The sequence below is a fragment of the Chiloscyllium plagiosum genome, unplaced genomic scaffold (genome assembly GCF_037043375.1).
Source record: "Chiloscyllium plagiosum isolate Xiang-an unplaced genomic scaffold, Cpla_swu_hap1 HiC_scaffold_1, whole genome shotgun sequence".
In the NCBI taxonomy this organism is placed as follows: Eukaryota; Metazoa; Chordata; class Chondrichthyes; order Orectolobiformes; family Hemiscylliidae; genus Chiloscyllium; species Chiloscyllium plagiosum.
This window is the reverse complement of record NW_028270139.1, coordinates 166609188-166633038: the sequence shown is the minus strand read 5'-3', so window position 1 is coordinate 166633038 and position 23851 is coordinate 166609188. Positions and strand designations below refer to the sequence as shown.

The 23851-nt window shown below is 53.3% G+C and overlaps 1 protein-coding gene across 5 annotated transcripts in view; it reads left to right on the top strand.

The window, feature by feature from the left end:
* LOC122548805 (tetratricopeptide repeat protein 31-like) overlaps positions 1–23851 on the top strand; it is a 111056-nt gene that overhangs the window by 49711 nt on the left and 37494 nt on the right. For all 5 annotated transcript variants that reach the window (XM_087992054.1, XM_043687717.2, XM_087992048.1 and 2 more), the window contains 4 exons: positions 4556–4634; positions 9211–9343; positions 10155–10229; positions 11891–11993. In XM_087992054.1, coding sequence (XP_087848180.1) covers positions 4556–4634; positions 9211–9343; positions 10155–10229; positions 11891–11993 — 390 coding nt within the window. The remainder of the gene's footprint in view (positions 1–4555; positions 4635–9210; positions 9344–10154; positions 10230–11890; positions 11994–23851) is intronic.

Here is a 23851-nt window from a genome sequence, read left to right as displayed (position 1 = left end):
CTGCTGGGATTGTGCAATGTTCAGCATCTCACACGACTCCTCCGATACTGAAGCAGTCTGTGTCCAAATGCAACGATATCTGGACAACAGGAGAAAGTGAGGAAAGTGGGTGGTTATGGTCGGGAATTTTAACTTTCCAAACATAGACTGGGACTGCCATAGTGTTAAGGGTTTAGTTGGAGAGGAATTTGTGTGTACAAAAAATTTTCTGTTTCAGTATGTGGGTGTACCTACTAGAGAAAGTGCAAAACTTGACCTACTGTTGGGAAATAAGGCATGGCATTGACTGAGTTTCAGTCGGGGAGCACTTTAGGACCAGCAGCTATAATTCTAGTTTTAAAATTGTGATGGAAAAGGATAGACTGGATCTAAAAGTTGAAGTTCTAATTTGGAGGAAGGCCAATTTTGACAGTATTAGCCAAGAACTTTAAGAGTTGGTTGGATGTTCACAGGTAAACGGATGGCTGGAAAGTGGGAAACCAATCAAAAATGAGATAGCTAGAGTCCAGAGAAAGTATATTCCTGTTTGGGTGAAAGGGAAGGTTGATAGGTATAGGGAATGCTGGATGACGAGAAATTGAGGGTTTGGTCAAGAAAAAGAAGGAAGCATATGTAAGATATAGACAGGAGAGATCGAGTGAATCCTTAGAGTATAAAGGCAGCAGGAGTATACTTAAGAGGGAAATCAGGAGGGCAGAAAGGGGACATGAGATAGTTTTGGCAAATAGAATTAAGGAGAATCCAATGAGTTTTCACGAACACATTAAGATAAAAGGGTATCTAGGGAGAGAATAGGGCCCTCAAAGACCAGCAAGACAGCCTATGTGTGGAGATAGAGGGAGATATTAAACAAGTATTTTGCATCAGTGTTTACTGTGGAGAAGGACATGGGGAAGATAAACAATATATGGAAAAAGCTGGTGACGTCTTGAAAAATGTCCATATCACAGGGGAGGAAGTGTTGAATGTCTTAAAATGCGTCAAGGTGAACAAATCCCCAGGACCTGATCAGGTGTACCCGAGAACTCTGTGGGAAGCTAGAGAAGTGATTGCTGGGCCTCTTGCTGAGATATTTGTATAATCAGTAGTCACAGGTGAGGTGCTGGAAGACTGGAGGTTGGTTCATGTGGTGCCACTATTTAACAAAGGTGGTAAGGAAAAGCCAGGGAGCTATGAGCCTGACCTCGGTGGTGGGCACGTTATTGGAGGGAATCCTAAGAGACAGGATTTTCATGTGTTTGGAAAGGCAAGGGCTGATTAAGGGTAGTCAGTATGGCTTTGTATGTGGGAAATCATGTCTCACAAATTTGATTGAGTTTTAGGGCAGAGGATGGATGTGATCGATATGAACTTGAGTAAGGCATTCAACAAAGTTCTCCATGGTAGACTGGCTAGCAAGGAAATGACATGGAATACAGGGAGCACTAGCCATTTAGATACAGAACTGGCTTGAAGTTCAAAGACAAAGGCTGTTGGATGAGGGCTGCTTTTCAGACTGGAGGCCTGTGACCAGTGGAGTGCCACAAGGATCGGTGCTGGGCCCTCTGCTTTTCATCATTTATATAAATGATTTGGATATGAGCATAAGAGGTATCGTTAGTAAGTTTGTCTATGACACCAAAATTGGTGATGTAGTGGACAGTGAAGAAGGTTACTCAGAGTACAACGGGATCTTGATCAGATGGGGCAATGGGCCGAGGAATGGCAGGTGGAGTTTAATTTAGATAAGTGTGAGGTGCAGCATTTTGGAAAGGCAAATCAGGGCAGGGCTTATACACTTAATGGTAAGGTCCGAGGGTGTGTTGCTGAACAAAGAGACCTTGGAGTGCAGGTTCATAGCTCCTTGAAAGTGGAGTCGCAGGTAGATAGGATAGTGAAGAAGGCGTTTGGTCTGCTTTCCTTTATTGGTCAGAGTATTGAGTACAGTTGGGAGGTCATGTTGCAGCTACAGGACATTGGTTAGACTACTTTTGGAATATTGTGTGCAATTTTGGTCTCCCTTCAATAGGAGCAATGTTGTGAAACTTGAAAGAGTTCAGAAAAGATTTACAAGGATGTTGCCAGGGTTGACATTAGAGCGATAGGGAGAGGCTGAACAGGCCAGAGGCTGAGGGCTGACCTTATAGAGGCTTATAAAATCATGAGGGGCATGGATAGGATAAATAGACAAAGTCTTTTCCCTAGGGTCAGGGAGTTCAGAACGAGAGGGCAGAGGTTTAGGGTGAAAGGGGAAGAATTTAAAAGAGACCGAAGGGGCAACTTTTTCATGCAGAGGATGGTAAGTGTATGGAATAAGCTGCCAGAGGATGTTATAGAGGCTGGTATAATTACAGCATTGAAAAAGCATCTGGTTGTGTATATGAATAGAAAGGGTTTAGAGGCATATGGGCAAAGTAGTGGCAAATGGGACTAGATTAGTTTAAAATGTGGGCGGCATGGTGGCTCAGTGGTTAGCACTGCTGCCTCACAGCACCAGAGACCCGGGTTCGATTCCAGCCCTCTAGCGACTGTCTTTGTGGAGTTTGCACATTTTCCCCGTGTCTGCGTGGGTTTCCTCCAGGTACTCCAGTTTCCTCCCACAATACAAAGATGTGCAGGTCAGGTGAATTAGTCATGCTAAATTGTCCATAGTGTTAATGTAAATATAGGGTAGGGGAATGGGCCTGGATGGATTATTCTTCGGAGGGTCGATGTGGATTTGTTGGGCTGAAGGACCTGTTTCCACACTGTAAGGAATCGAATCATATCTCGTTGGCGTGGATGAGTTGGACCAAAGAGTCTATTTCCATGCTGTACAACTCTGACTGAAGTTAAAGTCTCACTCCTATTGTTGCTGTGATATTGCTGTTGTCTTCCCAGTTGGTGTTATTACTGGACAAGTCTGATCCTAACCAGGAACCTGGCTTGATGATTTTATTTAAGTTTTTAATGAAGTGATCACTTGCTGAACCATAAGTACACAATGCTGCAGTTATTGTTTTAATGTGGACTCTTATTATTAAAGGAACAAAGATAAAATAGAATAATAAAAATTATCTGCTGAATACAAATTGAAAGGTTTAAAATGCAAGTCATAGTTCAATTCATCGCAAAACACTTGGTTACAAATTAAGAAACAAGATAGCGTCTCAGTGAACCATTCCTGATAAGTTTCTGAAGCACCACATCTGTAATACTCACAGAAAAGTCTCTGCACCATCTGCAACTTCAACTTTTAGACTGAGCTGTCACATATCTGAGCGCCATTGCACTTGGGTAAGTAAACTTTTCAGTGTCTTTATTCCAACATTTCTGGTCTGGGATGAGCACGAACTCTTCATTCTAAGATAATCTAATTCTAATACGTGTCTCTGTCACGTATTTCCGAGCAGCATTGCTGTGTACAGTCACCCTGTTTCAAGGTCTCCACAGGACTAACCTGTTGAAAATCTCTGTTACGGGCTGACAAACAGCTTCCAGAGCACACTAACAAACCTTTGAGGCCCCGTTTTTTACCATGTTGGGTTGCAAGTAATATAAAATAAAATGAAATTCCATCCATTCACTCTACAGCCAAGTTTCATAAATTGCTTTTAAAATAAGTCGTAATAGTTACACTTTCTTAGAAGTTAATTAGAACTTTAGACCTACAGACCCAGAAATCCCAGCTTAGAGCAACTAACATTAAAAATTGTTACTTTGGAATATTGTGTGCAATTCTGGCCTCCCTTCAATAGGCAAAGTCTTTTCCCTTTGCACCGTTTTTTTGAATTGGTGTCTATAAAGCTTTCAGTGCTCCAGCCCTCTGGCGTCACACCTGACAGCCATGCCTCTGCAGTACCACCCTCAGTGCCTCTGTAGGGCGAATTCACTCCTTGTGGCTTACTGATTTTAACTCCAACCAGCATGTGATTAGAGATTAGATTCCCTACAGTGTGGAAATAGGCCCTTCAGCCCAACCAGTCCACACTGACCCTCTGAAGAGTAACCCACCCAGACCCATTTCCCCTTGACTGCCGCCCCATTAGTGTTTGCCCTTGTTTGGTAACGATCCCGTCTGACAGCTCAGTATTGCACTGCAGGACTGTGTCTTTTATTTCATTCAAGTGTATGGAATGAGCTGCCAGAGGAAGTGGTGAAGGCTGGTAGAGTTGCAGCATTTAAAAGGCATCTGGATGGGTGTATGAATAGGGAAGGGCTTAGAGGGATATGGGCCAAGTGCTGGCAAATGGGACGAGATTAGGTTAGAATATCTGGGCGGCATGGACGAATTGTTTCCTTGCTGGATATCTCAATGATTCTCTGACTCTGTGTGATGTGAAGCCATGTCTCCTCCTCCAGAATGCAGGCCCTGCCAAGTGCAAGCGCATGATTATTCAATATCAGTAAAGCACAGTGATGTGTCTGCTTCACTGTGTGATTGATGTGACGTAGTCTGACCTAATCTTGGAGCTGTTTGAAAGGGCTGCTGCACTGTTCTTTGAATTATCCTCACACAGCAGACTGGGTGGAGCTCTGGCTTCTAAGCCTGCCTGTCCTCCCCTTTTGTAATGTTGAAACCCATTGTGTCTTGCAGGAGCGAGGTTTTACTCAGCAACAATGTGATGAAATTCTATTTAAATATGGGAGCTTAGAAGAGACGCTACTATCTTCAGGTGAGAATCTGCCTTGTTACTGTACTTGCCTCTGACCGGCGGGTCCCTTCAGTCTGTCAGCGGCAACAGTACCTAGCATTCTGGACAAAATCAAATATCCCAACACCGAAGGGTTTTCAAACATGATGGGGCATAGGCAGTGTCTTAACAGTGCTGTGGCGGGAATTCCAGAGTTTGGGGGTTGGCAGCTGAAACTAAGGCTGCCAGTGAAGTATTTAAACTCCGGGATGGTGCTGTTGGTAATTGGAGTGGGCCCAAGCAGGGCTTTGTAAGCCGTGGGAGGAGCATTTTACAATTGCTGCATAACTGGGAGCTGACTTGGGCAGGGTCGGGGGTAGGCAGCACAAATGCTGCCCGACCTGCCGAGCTTTCCCAGCCATTTCTGTTTGTGTTTGTGTGTGTGTTAGGGTGTCGGCTGTCAGCCTGGAGGTAGCTGGAATGTGCTACTCTAGAGGTGCGAGTGAGGATGTTGGCAGTGTGTATAAAATCTTAAGAAATAGGAGTAACAGTGGGCCATTCAGCCCATAGAGTCTACCCTCCCAGTCTACAAGATACATGGCTGATCTGTGTGGCCTCAACTCTGTCTTCATTCCTGCGCCTCCATAACCCTTCAGTCAAAATCAGTCCAACACAACTGTGAATATATTCAGAGAAACAGCTTTTGGAGAAGACAATTCCAACACACTGAAACCTTCCTGAAAGGTGAAGTTCCTTCTGTTCTGTCTTAAATGGGAAGCCACCTGTTTTGAAACTGGGCTCCAAAGTTCTACGAGGGCAACCGGCCTCCCAGCAGCTACTCTGTCAAGCTCCCTCAATGTGTTTTGATAAGATCACTTCTCATCCTTCCAAAGTCCATTGAGTGTCAGCCCAGTTTTTTTCCACCATTTCTTCAGGAGAGCAACCCTTCAGCTTGGGAATCAACCTTGTGAAACTTCTCTGAACAGCACTAAGTGTGCCTCTCAGGTGAAGTGACTAAAACTGTGCTCAGTGAGATCTCACCGATATCCAGAATAACTATCAGAAGTCACATGACACCAGGTTATAGTCCATCAGGTTTATTTGAAATCACATGCTTTCGGAGCACTGCCCCCTTCATCAGCTGAGCTCCTTCTACAAGGGGCAGCGCTCCAAAAGTGTGTGATTCTAAATAAGCCTGTGGGACTACAACCCGGTATCGCTAACTTCTGACATTGTCCACCCCAGTCCAACACTGACATCTGAACAATTGTAGCAAGACTGCACTTTGACAATCCATCCCCTTGCAATAAAGCCCACGTTCCGTTTGCTTTCCTAATTCATCCTCGTACCTGCATGCCATGGGACAGCCAGTTCTCCACACTGCAGCGTTCTGCAAACTCTCCATGGGAAAAATCGTGTTTCTATGCTTAATCCTGAAGAGTGGCATTATGATCCCAACTGCCAAATATTTTTGCCGGCTCACCCAACTGACTTAATCCCTTTACAGGGCTGAAGTTGAGAGTTGGAGAATGTGCTTGCCCTTACAAAGCACCTTTATTTGACTGAACAACTCCTTGAGAGTGAGTTCTGCGTTTCAGCTAAAGAAGTTTCTGCTGAGTTTCCAATTGGATTTATTGGTTCTGATCTTGTATTTAAGATATCTAAGTGTGATGTAGCCCACAAGTGGAACCATTACCTCTGCATGTGCACTGTAAAGATAATTCCACTATTTTAAAGGCCTCTGCTGGATCTCTCAAAACCTCAAGTGTTTTCAGCCTTTCAAGAGAGATACATAACTTTGCAGTTTTTATTTCATTCTTCAGATGATTAATTTCAGAAATATTAGACCAATTTGCTCTGCCTCTCATCACAGCACCACTCCAATGCAAGTGTCCCTTCCTTTTTAAAAATGGAGAACCGTATTCCAGATGTGGGATCACGGAATGTCGGTACAGCTTTATTCCGATACTCTGGCCCCTTTCAGCACGGCATGTTTCCTTCCCTGAAGGACATTAGTGGAACAAGATGAGTTTTTAACAACAATTGATGATCGATAGTTTCCTGGTCATCGTTACCAGTACTAGCTTTCAATTCTCGATTTTATGATTTAAATTTGCAGTTCAACTGCCATTTTGGGGTTTGAACCCATGTCCCCAAAATATTTGTCCGAACCTCTGGATTGTTGGCCTATTGACATTACCATTGTGCCACAGTCTCCCCAGTGACTCAAAGGTCACACGAGCAATGTAAACCAGTTGCTGATGACACCAAGCTGGATGAGAGTGAACCACCAACTTGAGAGGAGGGCACAATGAAACTGAAAAACAGGGGAAAGTAAGTGGACAACAAGATGGCATAGGGAACAAGTGGGATCAAATGAGAAAATTCATTTTCGGAGTAGGAACAGAAAGCACAATTTTATTTTAAATAAAGTTAGCATACTATTTGTTTTCCTAATTGCTTGCTGAACTGCATTGCTAACTTCCTTGTTTTGAATACAGAACAACATCGGTTATCCAAGCATCACTTATCCGGATTTTGAATTATCCGAACAAGATCTCAAGGTCCCGTTAAAAAAAATTATTAAATTTCAATAAAAGCACAGTGAGAACAGGTAGCCTGGGCTGGCGGCAAGAGCAGGAACAGGATTACTATGGGGACCTTTTCCTGCTATTGCTGTCGCCATGGGAACCCTGTCCCTGATATTGCCCCCGCCCACGGGGACCCTGTCCCTGATATTGCCCCCGCCCACGGGGACCCTGTCCCTGATATTGCCCCCGCCCACGGGGACCCTGTCCCTGATATTGCCCCCGCCCACGGGGACCCTGTCCCTGATATTGCCCCCGCCCACGGGGACCCTGTCCCTGATATTGCCCCCGCCCACGGGGACCCTGTCCCTGATATTGCCCCCGCCCACGGGGACCCTGTCCCTGATATTGCCCCCGCCCACGGGGACCCTGTCCCTGATATTGCCCCCGCCCACGGGGACCCTGTCCCTGATATTGCCCCCGCCCACGGGGACCCTGTCCCTGATATTGCCCCCGCCCACGGGGACCCTGTCCCTGATATTGCCCCCGCCCACGGGGACCCTGTCCCTGATATTGCCCCCGCCCACGGGGACCCTGTCCCTGATATTGCCCCCGCCCACGGGGACCCTGTCCCTGATATTGCCCCCGCCCACGGGGACCCTGTCCCTGATATTGCCCCCGCCCACGGGGAGCCTGTCCCTGATATTGCCCCCGCCCACGGGGAGCCTGTCCCTGATATTGCCCCCGCCCACGGGGAGCCTGTCCCTGATATTGCCCCCGCCCACGGGGAGCCTGTCCCTGATATTAACCCGCCCACGGGGAGCCTGTCCCTGATATTGCCCCCGCCCACGGGGAGCCTGTCCCTGATATTGCCCCCGCCCACGGGGAGCCTGTCCCTGATATTGCCCCCGCCCACGGGGAGCCTGTCCCTGATATTGCCCCCGCCCACGGGGAGCCTGTCCCTGATATTGCCCCCGCCCACGGGGAGCCTGTCCCTGATATTGCCCCCGCCCACGGGGAGCCTGTCCCTGATATCGCCCCCGCCCACGGGGACCCTGTCCCTGATATTGCCCCCGCCCACGGGGACCCTGTCCCTGATATTGCCCCCGCCCACGGGGACCCTGTCCCTGATATTGCCCCCGCCCACGGGGACCCTGTCCCTGATATTGGTAAGCCTAATCAGTTGTCCAACCAAAATACTCCCCACCTGTCTCGCTTGGATAATCGGGTTTGTTCTGTACGAATTAACTTCTGCTTTGAAAATTTTGATATAAAATCTAGAATGGAATTGAAAGTTTTGGCCATGATGATCATGAAACTGCCATCGGTTGTCATAAGCACATATCTTGGCTCACTCGTGTCTTTTCGAGAAGGAAATCTGCCATCCTTTCTCAATCTGGCTGACCTATGCTTCCAGAATAAAAGCCATGTGGTCGAGTTCAAGGGCAACAAATGCTGACCTTGCTAATACTGCCCACGTCCCACAAAACAAAAAAAACCCAGTGTATATTTCAAATAGCTGAGGTATCCCAGCACTGATCCTTGTTGGGCTCCCCTTGTTGCACTCTGATAAGTTGAAGCTGCCTTATCGGGTAGATGCCGCAGATTTCCATTGTTTCCAGGCCAACGTTTCCCCTCCTTCCTCCAACCCCCTTCCCTGCACCCCCACTGCCTTATTTTGTTGCTGATGGGATCTTGCTGTTGCCTGTCTGTCTTTGACAACCTGACACACTACACGTTTAACGTGATCAATTGGTGGTAAAGCACTTTGGTTGAGGTCGAAGGAATGTGACCTTGAGACTGTGATGAGGCAGTATAAGTTCCCAGTGGGTGAAAACAGGATATGCAGGGTGGGCTTGCTATCCAGGTTGATGTACGTGGGGTAGAAACTGAGCAAAATTAATGGGAGTTGCGGCAGGTGTGGAGTTGGGATCGGGAAATCCAGACTATGTGAAAGTCTTGTGCGAAGTTCAAGTGGTCCCACTCCTGAATGAAAGTTAGTATAACTCTGCCACAAAGGTGATTGTTGAACCTGCTGCAGACTGTTTCACATTTTTCACTGCCTCTAATTTCTTCCACCTTTACTTCAGCTCCGAAACCCCGAAACAGCCAAATTAACGCAAGCACGTATGTATCGGATGAAGACGACAAAGACTTTGTCCGTGTGAAAAAATCCAAAAATAAACCTGCCTCAATGTTAGTCCAGCCACAACTCCAGCCGAGGTAAGTACCTATGGAGGGTGATACCCATTTTCATCAATAGGCCAAGGTTCTTGAGGCTTGTAGAACCACCCTTGGTAAATAGACTAAAGATAACAATCAGCAAAAGTCTTGGAGTCGGCTCAATCCCAATTGGTTTTAGGACAATTGAAGTCTCCCTTTATATACATCTTTCCCATTCATTGTGCATTGAATGTGCCAAGTAAAATAGAGGAACAGGTATTGTTTCTTGGCTTCTTGACCCATCAAAGACACCCTGTCCTTCCACTGTGATATCCTCCATCTCTCCCTATCTTTCCTGAACATCTCTTTATCTGGGAATATAAAGCACCCAGTTTTGTGATTTTTTTTTAAACCTAGTCTGTCATTGCTATAACCACTTGGTTTTCTGTATCTGTAGCTCACTGCCTTTTATATGCTGCTGCCTGTACATTCACATGCCTGCCTCAAAGCCAAATCAAAAAATAGAATCCCTCATACTCTGACTCCACATCACACAGTTTGCTATTCCTTATTCCCATGCTGTCTGTCTCTCCTGATTGCCAGTTCAGCTTGGTTTTCCTCTTGCATGTTATCTTCTATTTCCAGTTTGACCCATTCCTGATAGCACCAGCAAACCAGCCCAGCGAGATACATCTCCACAACGTTCATTATATGAATGATTGAACTTGTCTTGGTGGTAGTTCATGTTCATGCTTTCAGTCCCTCTGTCTTTGGTGAAAACTGTGTTTGTTCTCTGACCTTGTGTGTTTGTGAATTGTCTGTCAGATTCTTTCTGTTTGGAGTGTGATGATGCAAGTCTTGTGTTCTTCAGGGAATTGTTTCCGATCTGGATTGGGAATGTAACCACTCGTATCACTGAAGAAGCATTACGTAGAATATTTGAAACGTGAGTCACTTCATGGGCTTTCAGAGATGACTGAATCCGTGCGGCGCTGGGCTTTATCTCACAGCGGTTCTCAAAGTTTAGTGCTGTTACCGATCTGTAAATCCAGCCCCCGTGTGATGATAAGATCTCCCCGAAACTGTCAGGTTTAAAGGTGGGAGAGTGCTTTGTGCTGGATTTCAGCTTGAATCTGAGCACTGGCTGCAGCAAAAAGCCCTTGGTAAACACTGATGAAATGCCGGCTACTGGGTGAATGTTGGAACCCCCGACCTTTACGTGGTGTGGGTCTTGCAGCATTGATGAAGGAGTTTGCCCTTGATCAGCCTTTCTGTCATGGCAGAGGCTGGAACATAGATTGGTTAGAAGGAGATGAGCAAAAAGATGTCAGCATCCTGGAAAGTATAATGGTTTCCTGAGTTTGAACCTCGGGAGATTGTGGTGTTAGCTGTAAGGTCACTGATGCCGAGCCAGAGTTCAATGCTCTAAAGATGCTGGTTCAAATCCTATTGTTTAAATTAAATAACTAAATTGGGAAGTGGAAAGCTGGTATTAGGAATTCTGACCATGAAACTATTGTCAACAATCCTGACAAATTATGTTTTGATTCACTGTTCTTCAGGGAGAGAAATCTGCTGTCCTTAGCTGATAGAATCCCTGCTGTGTGGAAGCAAGTCCATCAAGTCCACACTAATCCTCTGAAGAGCATCCCATCCCTCCCCAAATCCCTTTAACTCTGTATGTTCCATGGCTAACCCACCTAGCCTGCACATCCCTGGAGGCTATGGGCAGTTTAGCATGGCCGATCCACCCTAACCTGCACGTCTTTGGATTGTGGGAGGAAACCAGAGCACCCAAAGGAAACCCCCACAGACACAGGGAGAAAGTACAAATTCCACGCAGACAGTTGCCTGAGGCTGGAATTGAACCCAGGTCCCTGGTGCTATGAGGTGGCAGTGCTAACCACTGAGCCACCATGCCACCCTAGTGATAATACCACTTGATCATCACTTGTCTGTGATCTGGCCTGTATGTGACTCTTGACCCACAGCAACGTAGTTAACTGTGAACAGCCCTCTGAAATGGCCCATCAACTTGCTCAGGTCATTTAGAGATGTGCAGCGTCCTAGCCAGTACAATCCACATCCCACGAGTGAGCTTTTTAATTTAAAGCCTTCTGTTATTGCTGACTGTTTCTCTCTGATAGAGATGGTGGAGACCTGCCTCCTTCCTCCCCGTTTTTTCCAAGAGTCACGTTTAAAGACATAAAGGCAAAATACTGCAGATGTTGAAATTCTGAAATGGAAGGTAAAAGCACTGCAGACTTTCATCCGTGGAGAGAGAAACCGAGTTAACGCTGAGTCCAGGTGCTTTTCTTTAGAACTAATGTTCAGAGCTTTGAGCATTGACTGACACACCCTTGGTCTTTCAAGGAGCAGGAGAACTGACGTTGCGGACAAGAGCCCTATATCAGGAAGGACTGAGGAAGGGCTCTTGCCTGAAACTTGGATTCCCCTGCTCCCAGGATACTGCATGACCTTCTGTACTCTCGACTCTGATATCCAGCATCACTTTCTCCTGGACCCTTGGTCTTTGTCTGTTGTTAAGTTTGTCAGGTCGCTAAGTATTTTGTGCTGAAACTTTGTTTCCGTCTGTTGGCACTGTAGTGTTGGAACCATACACAGCATCCGAATGCTTCAAGATCGCTTTTGTGCCTTCATCAATTACACGACCAAACAGGGAGCGGAGCAGGCCATTACAAAGTTACAGGTACTGGGGAGTGGGCACTCTTTCTGTCCGGCGCGCGGGGGTGGGGAGTGGGCAGTCTCTCTGACAGGTACACGGGACTGGGGAGTGGGCAGTCTCTCTGACAGGTACACAGGACTGGGGAGTGGGCAGTCTCTCTGACAGGTACACAGGACTGGGGAGTGGGCAGTCTCTCTGACAGGTACACAGGACTGGGGAGTGGGCAGTCACTGACAGGTACACAGGACTGGGGAGTGGGCAGTCACTCTGACATGTACACAGGACTGGGGAGTGGGCAGTCTCTCTGACAGGTACACGGGACTGGGGAGTGGGCAGTCACTCTGACAGGTACACAGGACTGGGGAGTGGGCAGTCTCTCTGACAGGTACACAGGACTGGGGAGTGGGCAGTCTCTCTGACAGGTACACAGGACTGGGGAGTGGGCAGTCACTGACAGGTACACAGGACTGGGGAGTGGGCAGTCACTGACAGGTACACAGGACTGGGGAGTGGGCAGTCTCTCTGACAGGTACACAGGACTGGGGAGTGGGCAGTCACTCTGACAGGTACACGGGACTGGGGAGTGGGCAGTCTCTCTGACAGGTACACAGGACTGGGGAGTGGGCAGTCTCTCTGACAGGTACACAGGACTGGGGAGTGGGCAGTCTCTCTGACAGGTACACAGGACTGGGGAGTGGGCAGTCTCTCTGACAGGTACACAGGACTGGGGAGTGGGCAGTCACTGACAGGTACACAGGACTGGGGAGTGGGCAGTCACTGACAGGTACACAGGACTGGGGAGTGGGCAGTCTCTCTGACAGGTACACAGGACTGGGGAGTGGGCAGTCTCTCTGACAGGTACACGGGACTGGGGAGTGGGCAGTCTCTCTGACAGGTACACTGGACTGGGGAGTGGGCAGTCACTAACAGGTACACGGGACTGGGGAGTGGGCAGTCACACTGACAGGTACACGGGACTGGGGAGTGGGCAGTCACTGACAGGTACACAGGACTGGGGAGTGGGCAGTCACTCTGACAGGTACACAGGACTGGGGAGTGGGCAGTCACTGACAGGTACACAGGACTGGGGAGTGGGCAGTCTCACTGACAGGTACACGGGACTGGGGAGTGGGCAGTCACTCTGACAGGTACACAGGACTGGGGAGTGGGCAGTCTCTCTGACAGGTACACAGGAGTGGGGAGTGGGCAGTCACTGACAGGTACACGGGACTGGGGAGTGGGCAGTCACTGACAGGTACACAACACTGGGGAGTGGGCAGCCACTGACAGGTACACAGGACTGGGGAGTGGGCAGTCACTGACAGGTACACGGGACTGGGGACTGGGGAGTGGGCAGTCACTGACAGGTACACAGGACTGGGGAGTGGGCAGTCACTGACAGGTACACGGGACTGGGGACTGGGGAGTGGGCAGTCACTGACAGGTACACAGGACTGGGGAGTGGGCAGTCACTGACAGGTACACGGGACTGGGGACTGGGGAGTGGGCAGTCACTGACAGGTACACAGGACTGGGGAGTGGGCAGTCTCTCTACAGGTACACAGGACTGGGGAGTGGGCAGTCTCTCTACAGGTACACAGGACTGGGGAGTGGGCAGTCACTGACAGGTACACGGGACTGGGGAGTGGGCAGTCACTCTGACAGGTACACAGGACTGGGGAGTGGGCAGTCTCTCTACAGGTACACAGGACTGGGGAGTGGGCAGTCTCTCTACAGGTACACAGGACTGGGGAGTGGGCAGTCACTGACAGGTACACGGGACTGGGGAGTGGGCAGTCTCTCTGACAGGTACACAGGACTGGGGAGTGGGCAGTCACTGACAGGTACACAGGACTGGGGAGTGGGCAGTCACTGACAGGTACACGGGACTGGGGAGTGGGCAGTCTCTCTGACAGGTACACAGGACTGGGGAGTGGGCAGTCACTCTGACAGGTACACAGGACTGGGGAGTGGGCAGTCACACTGACAGGTACACAGGACTGGGGAGTGGGCAGTCACTGACAGGTACACAGGACTGGGGAGTGGGCAGTCACTCTGACAGGTACACAGGACTGGGGAGTGGGCAGTCACTGACAGGTACACAGGACTGGGGAGTGGGCAGTCACTCTGACAGGTACACAGGACTGGGGAGTGGGCAGTCTCTCTGACTGGTACACAGGACTGGGGAGTGGGCAGTCTCTCTGACAGGTACACGGGACTGGGGAGTGGGCAGTCACTGACAGGTACACTGGACTGGGGAGTGGGCCGTCACTGACAGGTACACAGGACTGGGGAGTGGGCAGTCACTCTGACAGGTACACAGGACTGGGGAGTGGGCAGTCACTCTGACAGGTACACAGGACTGGGGAGTGGGCAGTCTCTCTGACTGGTACACAGGACTGGGGAGTGGGCAGTCTCTCTGACAGGTACACGGGACTGGGGAGTGGGCAGTCACTGACAGGTACACAGGACTGGGGAGTGGGCAGTCTCTCTGACAGGTACACGGGACTGGGGAGTGGGCAGTCTCTCTGACAGGTACACGGGACTGGGGAGTGGGCAGTCTCTCTGACAGGTACACGGGACTGGGGAGTGGGCAGTCACTGACAGGTACACAGGACTGGGGAGTGGGCAGTCTCTCTACAGGTACACGGGACTGGGGAGTGGGCAGTCACTGACAGGTACACAGGACTGGGGAGTGGGCAGTCACTGACAGGTACACGGGACTGGGGAGTGGGCAGTCACTGACAGGTACACAGGACTGGGGAGTGGGCAGTCTCTCTACAGGTACACAGGACTGGGGAGTGGGCAGTCTCTCTGACAGGTACACGGGACTGGGGAGTCACTCTGACAGGTACACAGGACTGGGGAGTGGGCAGTCACTGACAGGTACACAGGACTGGGGAGTGGGCAGTCTCTCTACAGGTACACGGGACTGGGGAGTGGGCAGTCACTCTGACAGGTACACGGGACTGGGGAGTGGGCAGTCACTCTACAGGTACACAGGACTGGGGAGTGGGCAGTCTCTCTGACAGGTACACGGGACTGGGGAGTCACTCTGACAGGTACACGGGACTGGGGAGTGGGCAGTCACTGACAGGTACACAGGACTGGGGAGTGGGCAGTCACTCTGACAGGTACACGGGACTGGGGAGTGGGCAGTCACTCTGACAGGTACACAGGACTGGGGAGTGGGCAGTCTCTCTGACAGGTACACAGGACTGGGGAGTGGGCAGTCACACTGACAGGTACACAGGACTGGGGAGTGGGCAGTCACACTGACAGGTACACAGGACTGGGGAGTGGGCAGTCACTCTGACAGGTACACTGGACTGGGGAGTGGGCAGTCACTGACAGGTACACAGGACTGGGGAGTGAGCAGTCACTCTGACAGGTACACTGGACTGGGGAGTGGGCAGTCACTGACAGGTACACAGGACTGGGGAGTGGGCAGTCACTCTGACAGGTACACAGGACTGGGGAGTGGGCAGTCACTGAAAGGTACACGGGACTGGGGAGTGGGCAGTCACTGACAGGTACACAGGACTGGGGAGTGGGCCGTCTCTGACAGGTACACGGGACTGGGGAGTGGGCAGTCTCTCTGACAGGTACACAGGACTGGGGAGTGGGCAGTCACTCTGACAGGTACACAGGACTGGGGAGTGGGCAGTCACTCTGACAGGTACACAGGACTGGGGAGTGGGCAGTCACTGACAGGTACACAGGACTGGGGAGTGGGCAGTCACTCTGACAGGTACACAGGACTGGGGAGTGGGCAGTCACTGACAGGTACACAGGACTGGGGAGTGGGCAGTCACTCTGACAGGTACACAGGACTGGGGAGTGGGCAGTCACTCTGACAGGTACACAGGACTGGGGAGTGGGCAGTCACTGACAGGTACACGGGACTGGGGAGTGGGCAGTCACTCTGACAGGTACACAGGACTGGGGAGTGGGCAGTCACTGACAGGTACACAGGACTGGGGAGTGGGCAGTCACTCTGACAGGTACACAGGACTGGGGAGTGGGCAGTCACTGACAGGTACACAGGACTGGGGAGTGGGCAGTCACTCTGACAGGTACACAGGACTGGGGAGTGGGCAGTCTCTCTGACTGGTACACGGGACTGGGGAGTGGGCAGTCACTGACAGGTACACAGGACTGGGGAGTGGGCAGTCACTCTGACAGGTACACGGGACTGGGGAGTGGGTAGTCACTCTACAGGTACACAGGACTGGGGAGTGGGCAGTCTCTCTGACAGGTACACAGTTCTGGGGAGTGGGCAGTCTCTCTGACAGGTACACGGGACTGGGGAGTCACTCTGACAGGTACACGGGACTGGGGAGTGGGCAGTCACTGACAGGTACACGGGACTGGGGAGTGGGCAGTCACTCTGACAGGTACACAGGACTGGGGAGTGGGCAGTCACTCTGACAGGTACACAGGACTGGGGAGTGGGCAGTCTCTCTGACAGGTACACAGGACTGGGGAGTGGGCAGTCACACTGACAGGTACACAGGACTGGGGAGTGGGCAGTCTCTCTGACTGGTACACGGGACTGGGGAGTGGGCAGTCACTGACAGGTACACAGGACTGGGGAGTGGGCAGTCTCTCTGACAGGTACACAGGACTGGGGAGTGGGCAGTCACTGACAGGTACACGGGACTGGGGAGTGGGCAGTCACTCTACAGGTACACAGGACTGGGGAGTGGGCAGTCACTGACAGGTACACGGGACTGGGGAGTGGGCAGTCACTCTACAGGTACACAGGACTGGGGAGTGGGCAGTCTCTCTGACAGGTACACAGGACTGGGGAGTGGGCAGTCACTGACAGGTACACAGGACTGGGGAGTGGGCAGTCACTGACAGGTACACGGGACTGGGGAGTGGGCAGTCACTCTACAGGTACACAGGACTGGGGAGTGGGCAGTCTCTCTGACAGGTACACAGGACTGGGGAGTGGGCAGTCACTGACAGGTACACGGGACTGGGGAGTGGGCAGTCACTCTGACAGGTACACAGGACTGGGGAGTGGGCAGTCACTGACAGGTACACAGGACTGGGGAGTGGGCAGTCACTCTGACAGGTACACAGGACTGGGGAGTGGGCAGTCACTGACAGGTACACGGGACTGGGGAGTGGGCAGTCTCTCTGACAGGTACACGGGACTGGGGAGTGGGCAGTCACTGACAGGTACACAGGACTGGGGAGTGGGCCGTCTCTGACAGGTACACGGGACTGGGGAGTGGGCAGTCTCTCTGACAGGTACACAGGACTGGGGAGTGGGCAGTCACTCTGACAGGTACACAGGACTGGGGAGTGGGCAGTCACTCTGACAGGTACACAGGACTGGGGAGTGGGCAGTCACTCTGACAGGTACACGGGACTGGGGAGTCACTCTGACAGGTACACGGGACTGGGGAGTGGGCAGTCACTGACAGGTACACGGGACTGGGGAGTGGGCAGTCACTCTGACAGGTACACAGGACTGGGGAGTGGGCAGTCACTCTGACAGGTACACAGGACTGGGGAGTGGGCAGTCTCTCTGACAGGTACACAGGACTGGGGAGTGGGCAGTCACACTGACAGGTACACAGGACTGGGGAGTGGGCAGTCACTCTGACAGGTACACAGGACTGGGGAGTGGGCCGTCTCTGACAGGTACACGGGACTGGGGAGTGGGCAGTCTCTCTGACAGGTACACAGGACTGGGGAGTGGGCAGTCACTCTGACAGGTACACAGGACTGGGGAGTGGGCAGTCACTCTGACAGGTACACAGGACTGGGGAGTGGGCAGTCACTCTGACAGGTACACAGGACTGGGGAGTGGGCAGTCACTCTGACAGGTACACAGGACTGGGGAGTGGGCAGTCACTCTGACAGGTACACAGGACTGGGGAGTGGGCAGTCTCTCTGACAGGTACACGGGACTGGGGAGTGGGCAGTCACTGACAGGTACACGGGACTGGGGAGTGGGCAGTCACTGACAGGTACACGGGACTGGGGAGTGGGCAGTCACTCTGACAGGTACATAGGACTGGGGAGTGGGCAGTCACTGACAGGTACACAGGACTGGGGAGTGGGCAGTCACTCTGACAGGTACACAGGACTGGGGAGTGGGCAGTCTCTCTGACTGGTACACGGGACTGGGGAGTGGGCAGTCACTGACAGGTACACAGGACTGGGGAGTGGGCAGTCTCTCTGACAGGTACACGGGACTGGGGAGTGGGCAGTCTCTCTACAGGTACACAGGACTGGGGAGTGGGCAGTCTCTCTGACAGGTACACAGGACTGGGGAGTGGGCAGTCACTCTACAGGTACACAGGACTGGGGAGTGGGCAGTCTCTCTGACAGGTACACGGGACTGGGGAGTGGGCAGTCACTGACATGTACACGGGACTGGGGAGTGGGCAGTCACTCTGACAGGTACACAGGACTGGGGAGTGGGCAGTCACTGACAGGTACACGGGACTGGGGAGTGGACAGTCTCTCTGACAGGTACACGGGACTGGGGAGTGGGCAGTCTCTCTGACAGGTACACAGGACTGGGGAGTGGGCAGTCTCTCTGACAGGTCCACAGGACTGGGGAGTGGGCAGTCACTGACAGGTACACAGGACTGGGGAGTGGGCAGTCTCTCTGACAGATACACAGGACTGGGGAGTGGGCAGTCACTCTGACAGGTACACGGGACTGGGGAGTGGGCCGTCTCTGACAGGTACACAGGACTGGGGAGTGGGCAGTCACTCTGACAGGTACACAGGACTGGGGAGTGGGCAGTCACTCTGACAGGTACACAGGACTGGGGAGTGGACAGTCTCTCTGACAGGTACACGGGACTGGGGAGTGGGCAGTCACTCTGACAGGTACACGGGACTGGGGAGTGGGCAGTCACTCTGACAGGTACACGGGACTGGGGAGTGGGCAGTCTCTCTACAGGTACACAGGACTGGGGAGTGGACAGTCTCTCTGACAGGTACACGGGACTGGGGAGTGGGCAGTCACTCTGACAGGTACACGGGACTGGGGAGTGGGCAGTCACTCTGACAGGTACACGGGACTGGGGAGTGGGCAGTCTCTCTGACAGGTACACGGGACTGGGGAGTGGGCAGTCACTCTGACAGGTACACGGGACTGGGGAGTGGGCAGTCACTCTGACAGGTACACGGGACTGGGGAGTGGGCAGTCACTCTGACAGGTACACGGGACTGGGGAGTGGGCAGTCACTCTGACAGGTACACGGGACTGGGGAGTGGGCAGTCACTCTGACAGGTACACGGGACTGGGGAGTGGGCAGTCACTCTGACAGGTACACGGGACTGGGGAGTGGGCAGTGTCTCTGACAGGTACACGGGACTGGGGAGTGGGCAGTCTCTCTGACAGGTACACGGGACTGGGGAGTGGGCAGTCACTCTGACAGGTACACAGGACTGGGGAGTGGGCAGTCTCTCTACAGGTACACAGGACTGGGGAGTGGGCAGTCACTCTGACAGGTACACGGGACTGGGGAGTGGGCCGTCTCTGACAGGTACACAGGACTGGGGAGTGGGCAGTCACTCTGACAGGTACACAGGACTGGGGAGTGGGCAGTCACTCTGACAGGTACACAGGACTGGGGAGTGGGCAGTCACTGACAGGTACACAGGACTGGGGAGTGGGCAGTCACTCTGACAGGTACACAGGACTGGGGAGTGGGCAGTCACTCTGACAGGTACACGGGACTGGGGAGTGGACAGTCTCTCTACAGGTACACAGGACTGGGGAGTGGGCAGTCACTCTGACAGGTACACAGGACTGGGGAGTGGGCAGTCACTGACAGGTACACAGGACTGGGGAGTGGGCAGTCACTCTGACAGGTACACAGGACTGGGGAGTGGGCAGTCACTCTGACAGGTACACAGGACTGGGGAGTGGGCAGTCACTCTGACAGGTACACAGGACTGGGGAGTGGGCAGTCTCTCTGACAGGTACACAGGACTGGGGAGTGGGCAGTCACTCTGACAGGTACACAGGACTGGGGAGTGGGCAGTCACTCTGACAGGTACACAGGACTGGGGAGTGGGCAGTCACTGACAGGTACACAGGACTGGGGAGTGGGCAGTCACTGACAGGTACACGGGACTGGGGAGTGGGCAGTCACTCTGACAGGTACACAGGACTGGGGAGTGGGCAGTCACTGACAGGTACACAGGACTGGGGAGTGGGCAGTCACTCTGACAGGTACACAGGACTGGGGAGTGGGCAGTCACTGACAGGTACACAGGACTGGGGAGTGGGCAGTCACTCTGACAGGTACACAGGACTGGGGAGTGGGCAGTCTCTCTGACTGGTACACGGGACTGGGGAGTGGGCAGTCACTGACAGGTACACAGGACTGGGGAGTGGGCAGTCACTCTGACAGGTACACGGGACTGGGGAGTGGGCAGTCACTCTACAGGTACACAGGACTGGGGAGTGGGCAGTCTCTCTGACAGGTACACAGTTCTGGGGAGTGGGCAGTCTCTCTGACAGGTACACGGGACTGGGGCGTCACTCTGACAGGTACACGGGACTGGGGAGTGGGCAGTCACTGACAGGTACACGGGACTGGGGAGTGGGCAGTCACTCTGACAGGTACACAGGACTGGGGAGTGGGCAGTCACTCTGACAGGTACACAGGACTGGGGAGTGGGCAGTCTCTCTGACAGGTACACAGGACTGGGGAGTGGGCAGTCACACTGACAGGTACACAGGACTGGGGAGTGGGCAGTCACTCTGACAGGTACACAGGACTGGGGAGTGGGCAGTCACTCTGACAGGTACACAGGACTGGGGAGTGGGCCGTCTCTGACAGGTACACGGGACTGGGGAGTGGGCAGTCTCTCTGACAGGTACACAGGACTGGGGAGTGGGCAGTCACTCTGACAGGTACACAGGACTGGGGAGTGGGCAGTCACTCTGACAGGTACACAGGACTGGGGAGTGGGCAGTCACTGACAGGTACACAGGACTGGGGAGTGGGCAGTCACTCTGACAGGTACACAGGACTGGGGAGTGGGCAGTCTCTCTGACTGGTACACGGGACTGGGGAGTGGGCAGTCACTGACAGGTACACAGGACTGGGGAGTGGGCAGTCTCTCTACAGGTACACAGGACTAGGGAGTGGACAGTCACTGACAGGTACACGGGACTGGGGAGTGGGCAGTCACTCTGACAGGTACACAGGACTGGGGAGTGGGCAGTCTCTCTACAGGTACACAGGACTGGGGAGTGGGCAGTCACTGACAGGTACACAGGACTGGGGAGTGGGCAGTCTCTCTGACAGGTACGCAGGACTGGGGAGTGGGCAGTCACTGACAGGTACACAGGACTGGGGAGTGGGCAGTCTCTCTGACAGGTACACGGGACTGGGGAGTGGGCAGTCACTGACATGTACACGGGACTGGGGAGTGGGCAGTCACTCTGACAGGTACACGGGACTGGGGAGTGGACAGTCTCTCTGACAGGTACACGGGACTGGGGAGTGGGCAGTCTCTCTGACAGGTACACAGGACTGGGGAGTGGGCAGTCTCTCTGACAGGTCCACAGGACTGGGGAGTGGGCAGTCACTGACAGGTACACAGGACTGGGGAGTGGGCAGTCTCTCTGACAGGTACACAGGACTGGGGAGTGGGCAGTCTCTCTGACAGGTACACGGGACTGGGGAGTGGGCAGTCTCTCTGACAGGTACACGGGACTGGGGAGTGGGCAGTCTCTCTGACAGGTACACGGGACTGGGGAGTGGGCCGTCTCTGACAGGTACACAGGACTGGGGAGTGGGCAGTCACTCTGACAGGTACACAGGACTGGGGAGTGGGCAGTCACTCTGACAGGTACACAGGACTGGGGAGTGGACAGTCTCTCTGACAGGTACACGGGACTGGGGAGTGGGCAGTCACTCTGACAGGTACACGGGACTGGGGAGTGGGCAGTCACTCTGACAGGTACACGGGACTGGGGAGTGGGCAGTCACTCTGACAGGTACACGGGACTGGGGAGTGGGCAGTCACTCTGACAGGTACACGGGACTGGGGAGTGGGCAGTCACTCTGACAGGTACACGGGACTGGGGAGTGGGCAGTCACTCTGACAGGTACACGGGACTGGGGAGTGGGCAGTCACTCTGACAGGTACACGGGACTGGGGAGTGGGCAGTCTCTCTGACAGGTACACGGGACTGGGGAGTGGGCAGTCACTCTGACAGGTACACGGGACTGGGGAGTGGGCAGTCACTCTGACAGGTACACAGGACTGGGGAGTGGGCAGTCTCTCTACAGGTACACAGGACTGGGGAGTGGGCAGTCACTCTGACAGGTACACGGGACTGGGGAGTGGGCCGTCTCTGACAGGTACACAGGACTGGGGAGTGGGCAGTCACTCTGACAGGTACACAGGACTGGGGAGTGGGCAGTCACTGACAGGTACACAGGACTGGGGAGTGGGCAGTCACTCTGACAGGTACACAGGACTGGGGAGTGGGCAGTCACTCTGACAGGTACACGGGACTGGGGAGTGGACAGTCTCTCTACAGGTACACAGGACTGGGGAGTGGGCAGTCACTCTGACAGGTACACAGGACTGGGGAGTGGGCAGTCACTGACAGGTACACAGGACTGGGGTGTGGGCAGTCTCTCTACAGGTACACGGGACTGGGGTGTGGGTAGTCTCTCTGACAGGTACACAGGACTGGGGAGTGGGCAGTCACTGACAGGTACACAGGACTGGGGAGTGGGTAGTCTCTCTGACAGGTACACAGGACTGGGGAGTGGGCCGTCTCTGACAGGTACACAGGACTGGGGAGTGGGCAGTCACTCTGACAGGTACACAGGACTGGGGAGTGGGCAGTCACTGACAGGTACACAGGACTGGGGAGTGGGCAGTCACTGACAGGTACACAGGACTGGGGAGTGGGCAGTCACTCTGACAGGTACACGGGACTGGGGAGTGGACAGTCTCTCTACAGGTACACAGGACTGGGGAGTGGGCAGTCACTCTGACAGGTACACAGGACTGGGGAGTGGGCAGTCACTGACAGGTACACAGGACTGGGGTGTGGGCAGTCTCTCTACAGGTACACGGGACTGGGGTGTGGGTAGTCTCTCTGACAGGTACACAGGACTGGGGAGTGGGCAGTCACTGACAGGTACACAGGACTGGGGAGTGGGTAGTCTCTCTGACAGGTACACAGGACTGGGGAGTGGGCAGTCACTGACAGGTACACAGGACTGGGGAGTGGGCAGTCACTCTGACAGGTACACAGGACTGGGGAGTGGGCAGTCACTGACAGGTACACAGGACTGGGGAGTGGGCAGTCACTGACAGGTACACAGGACTGGGGAGTGGGCAGTCACTGACAGGTACACAGGACTGGGGAGTGGGCAGTCACTCTGACAGGTACACAGGACTGGGGAGTGGGCAGTCACTCTGACAGGTACACAGGACTGGGGAGTGGGCAGTCACTCTGACAGGTACACAGGACTGGGGAGTGGGCAGTCACTGACAGGTGCACGGGACTGGGGAGTGGGCAGTCACTCTGACAGGTACACAGGACTGGGGAGTGGGCAGTCACTCTGACAGGTACACAGGACTGGGGAGTGGGCAGTCACTGACAGGTACACAGGACTGGGGAGTGGGCAGTCACTGACAGGTACACAAGACTGGGGAGTGGGCAGTCACTCTGACAGGTACACAGGACTGGGGAGTGGGCAGTCTCTCTGACAGGTACACAGGACTGGGGAGTGGGCAGTCACTGACAGGTACACGGGACTGGGGAGTGGGCAGTCACTGACAGGTACACAGGACTGGGGAGTGGGAAATCTCTCTGACAGGTACACGGGACTGGGGAGTGGGCAGTCTCTGACAGGTACACG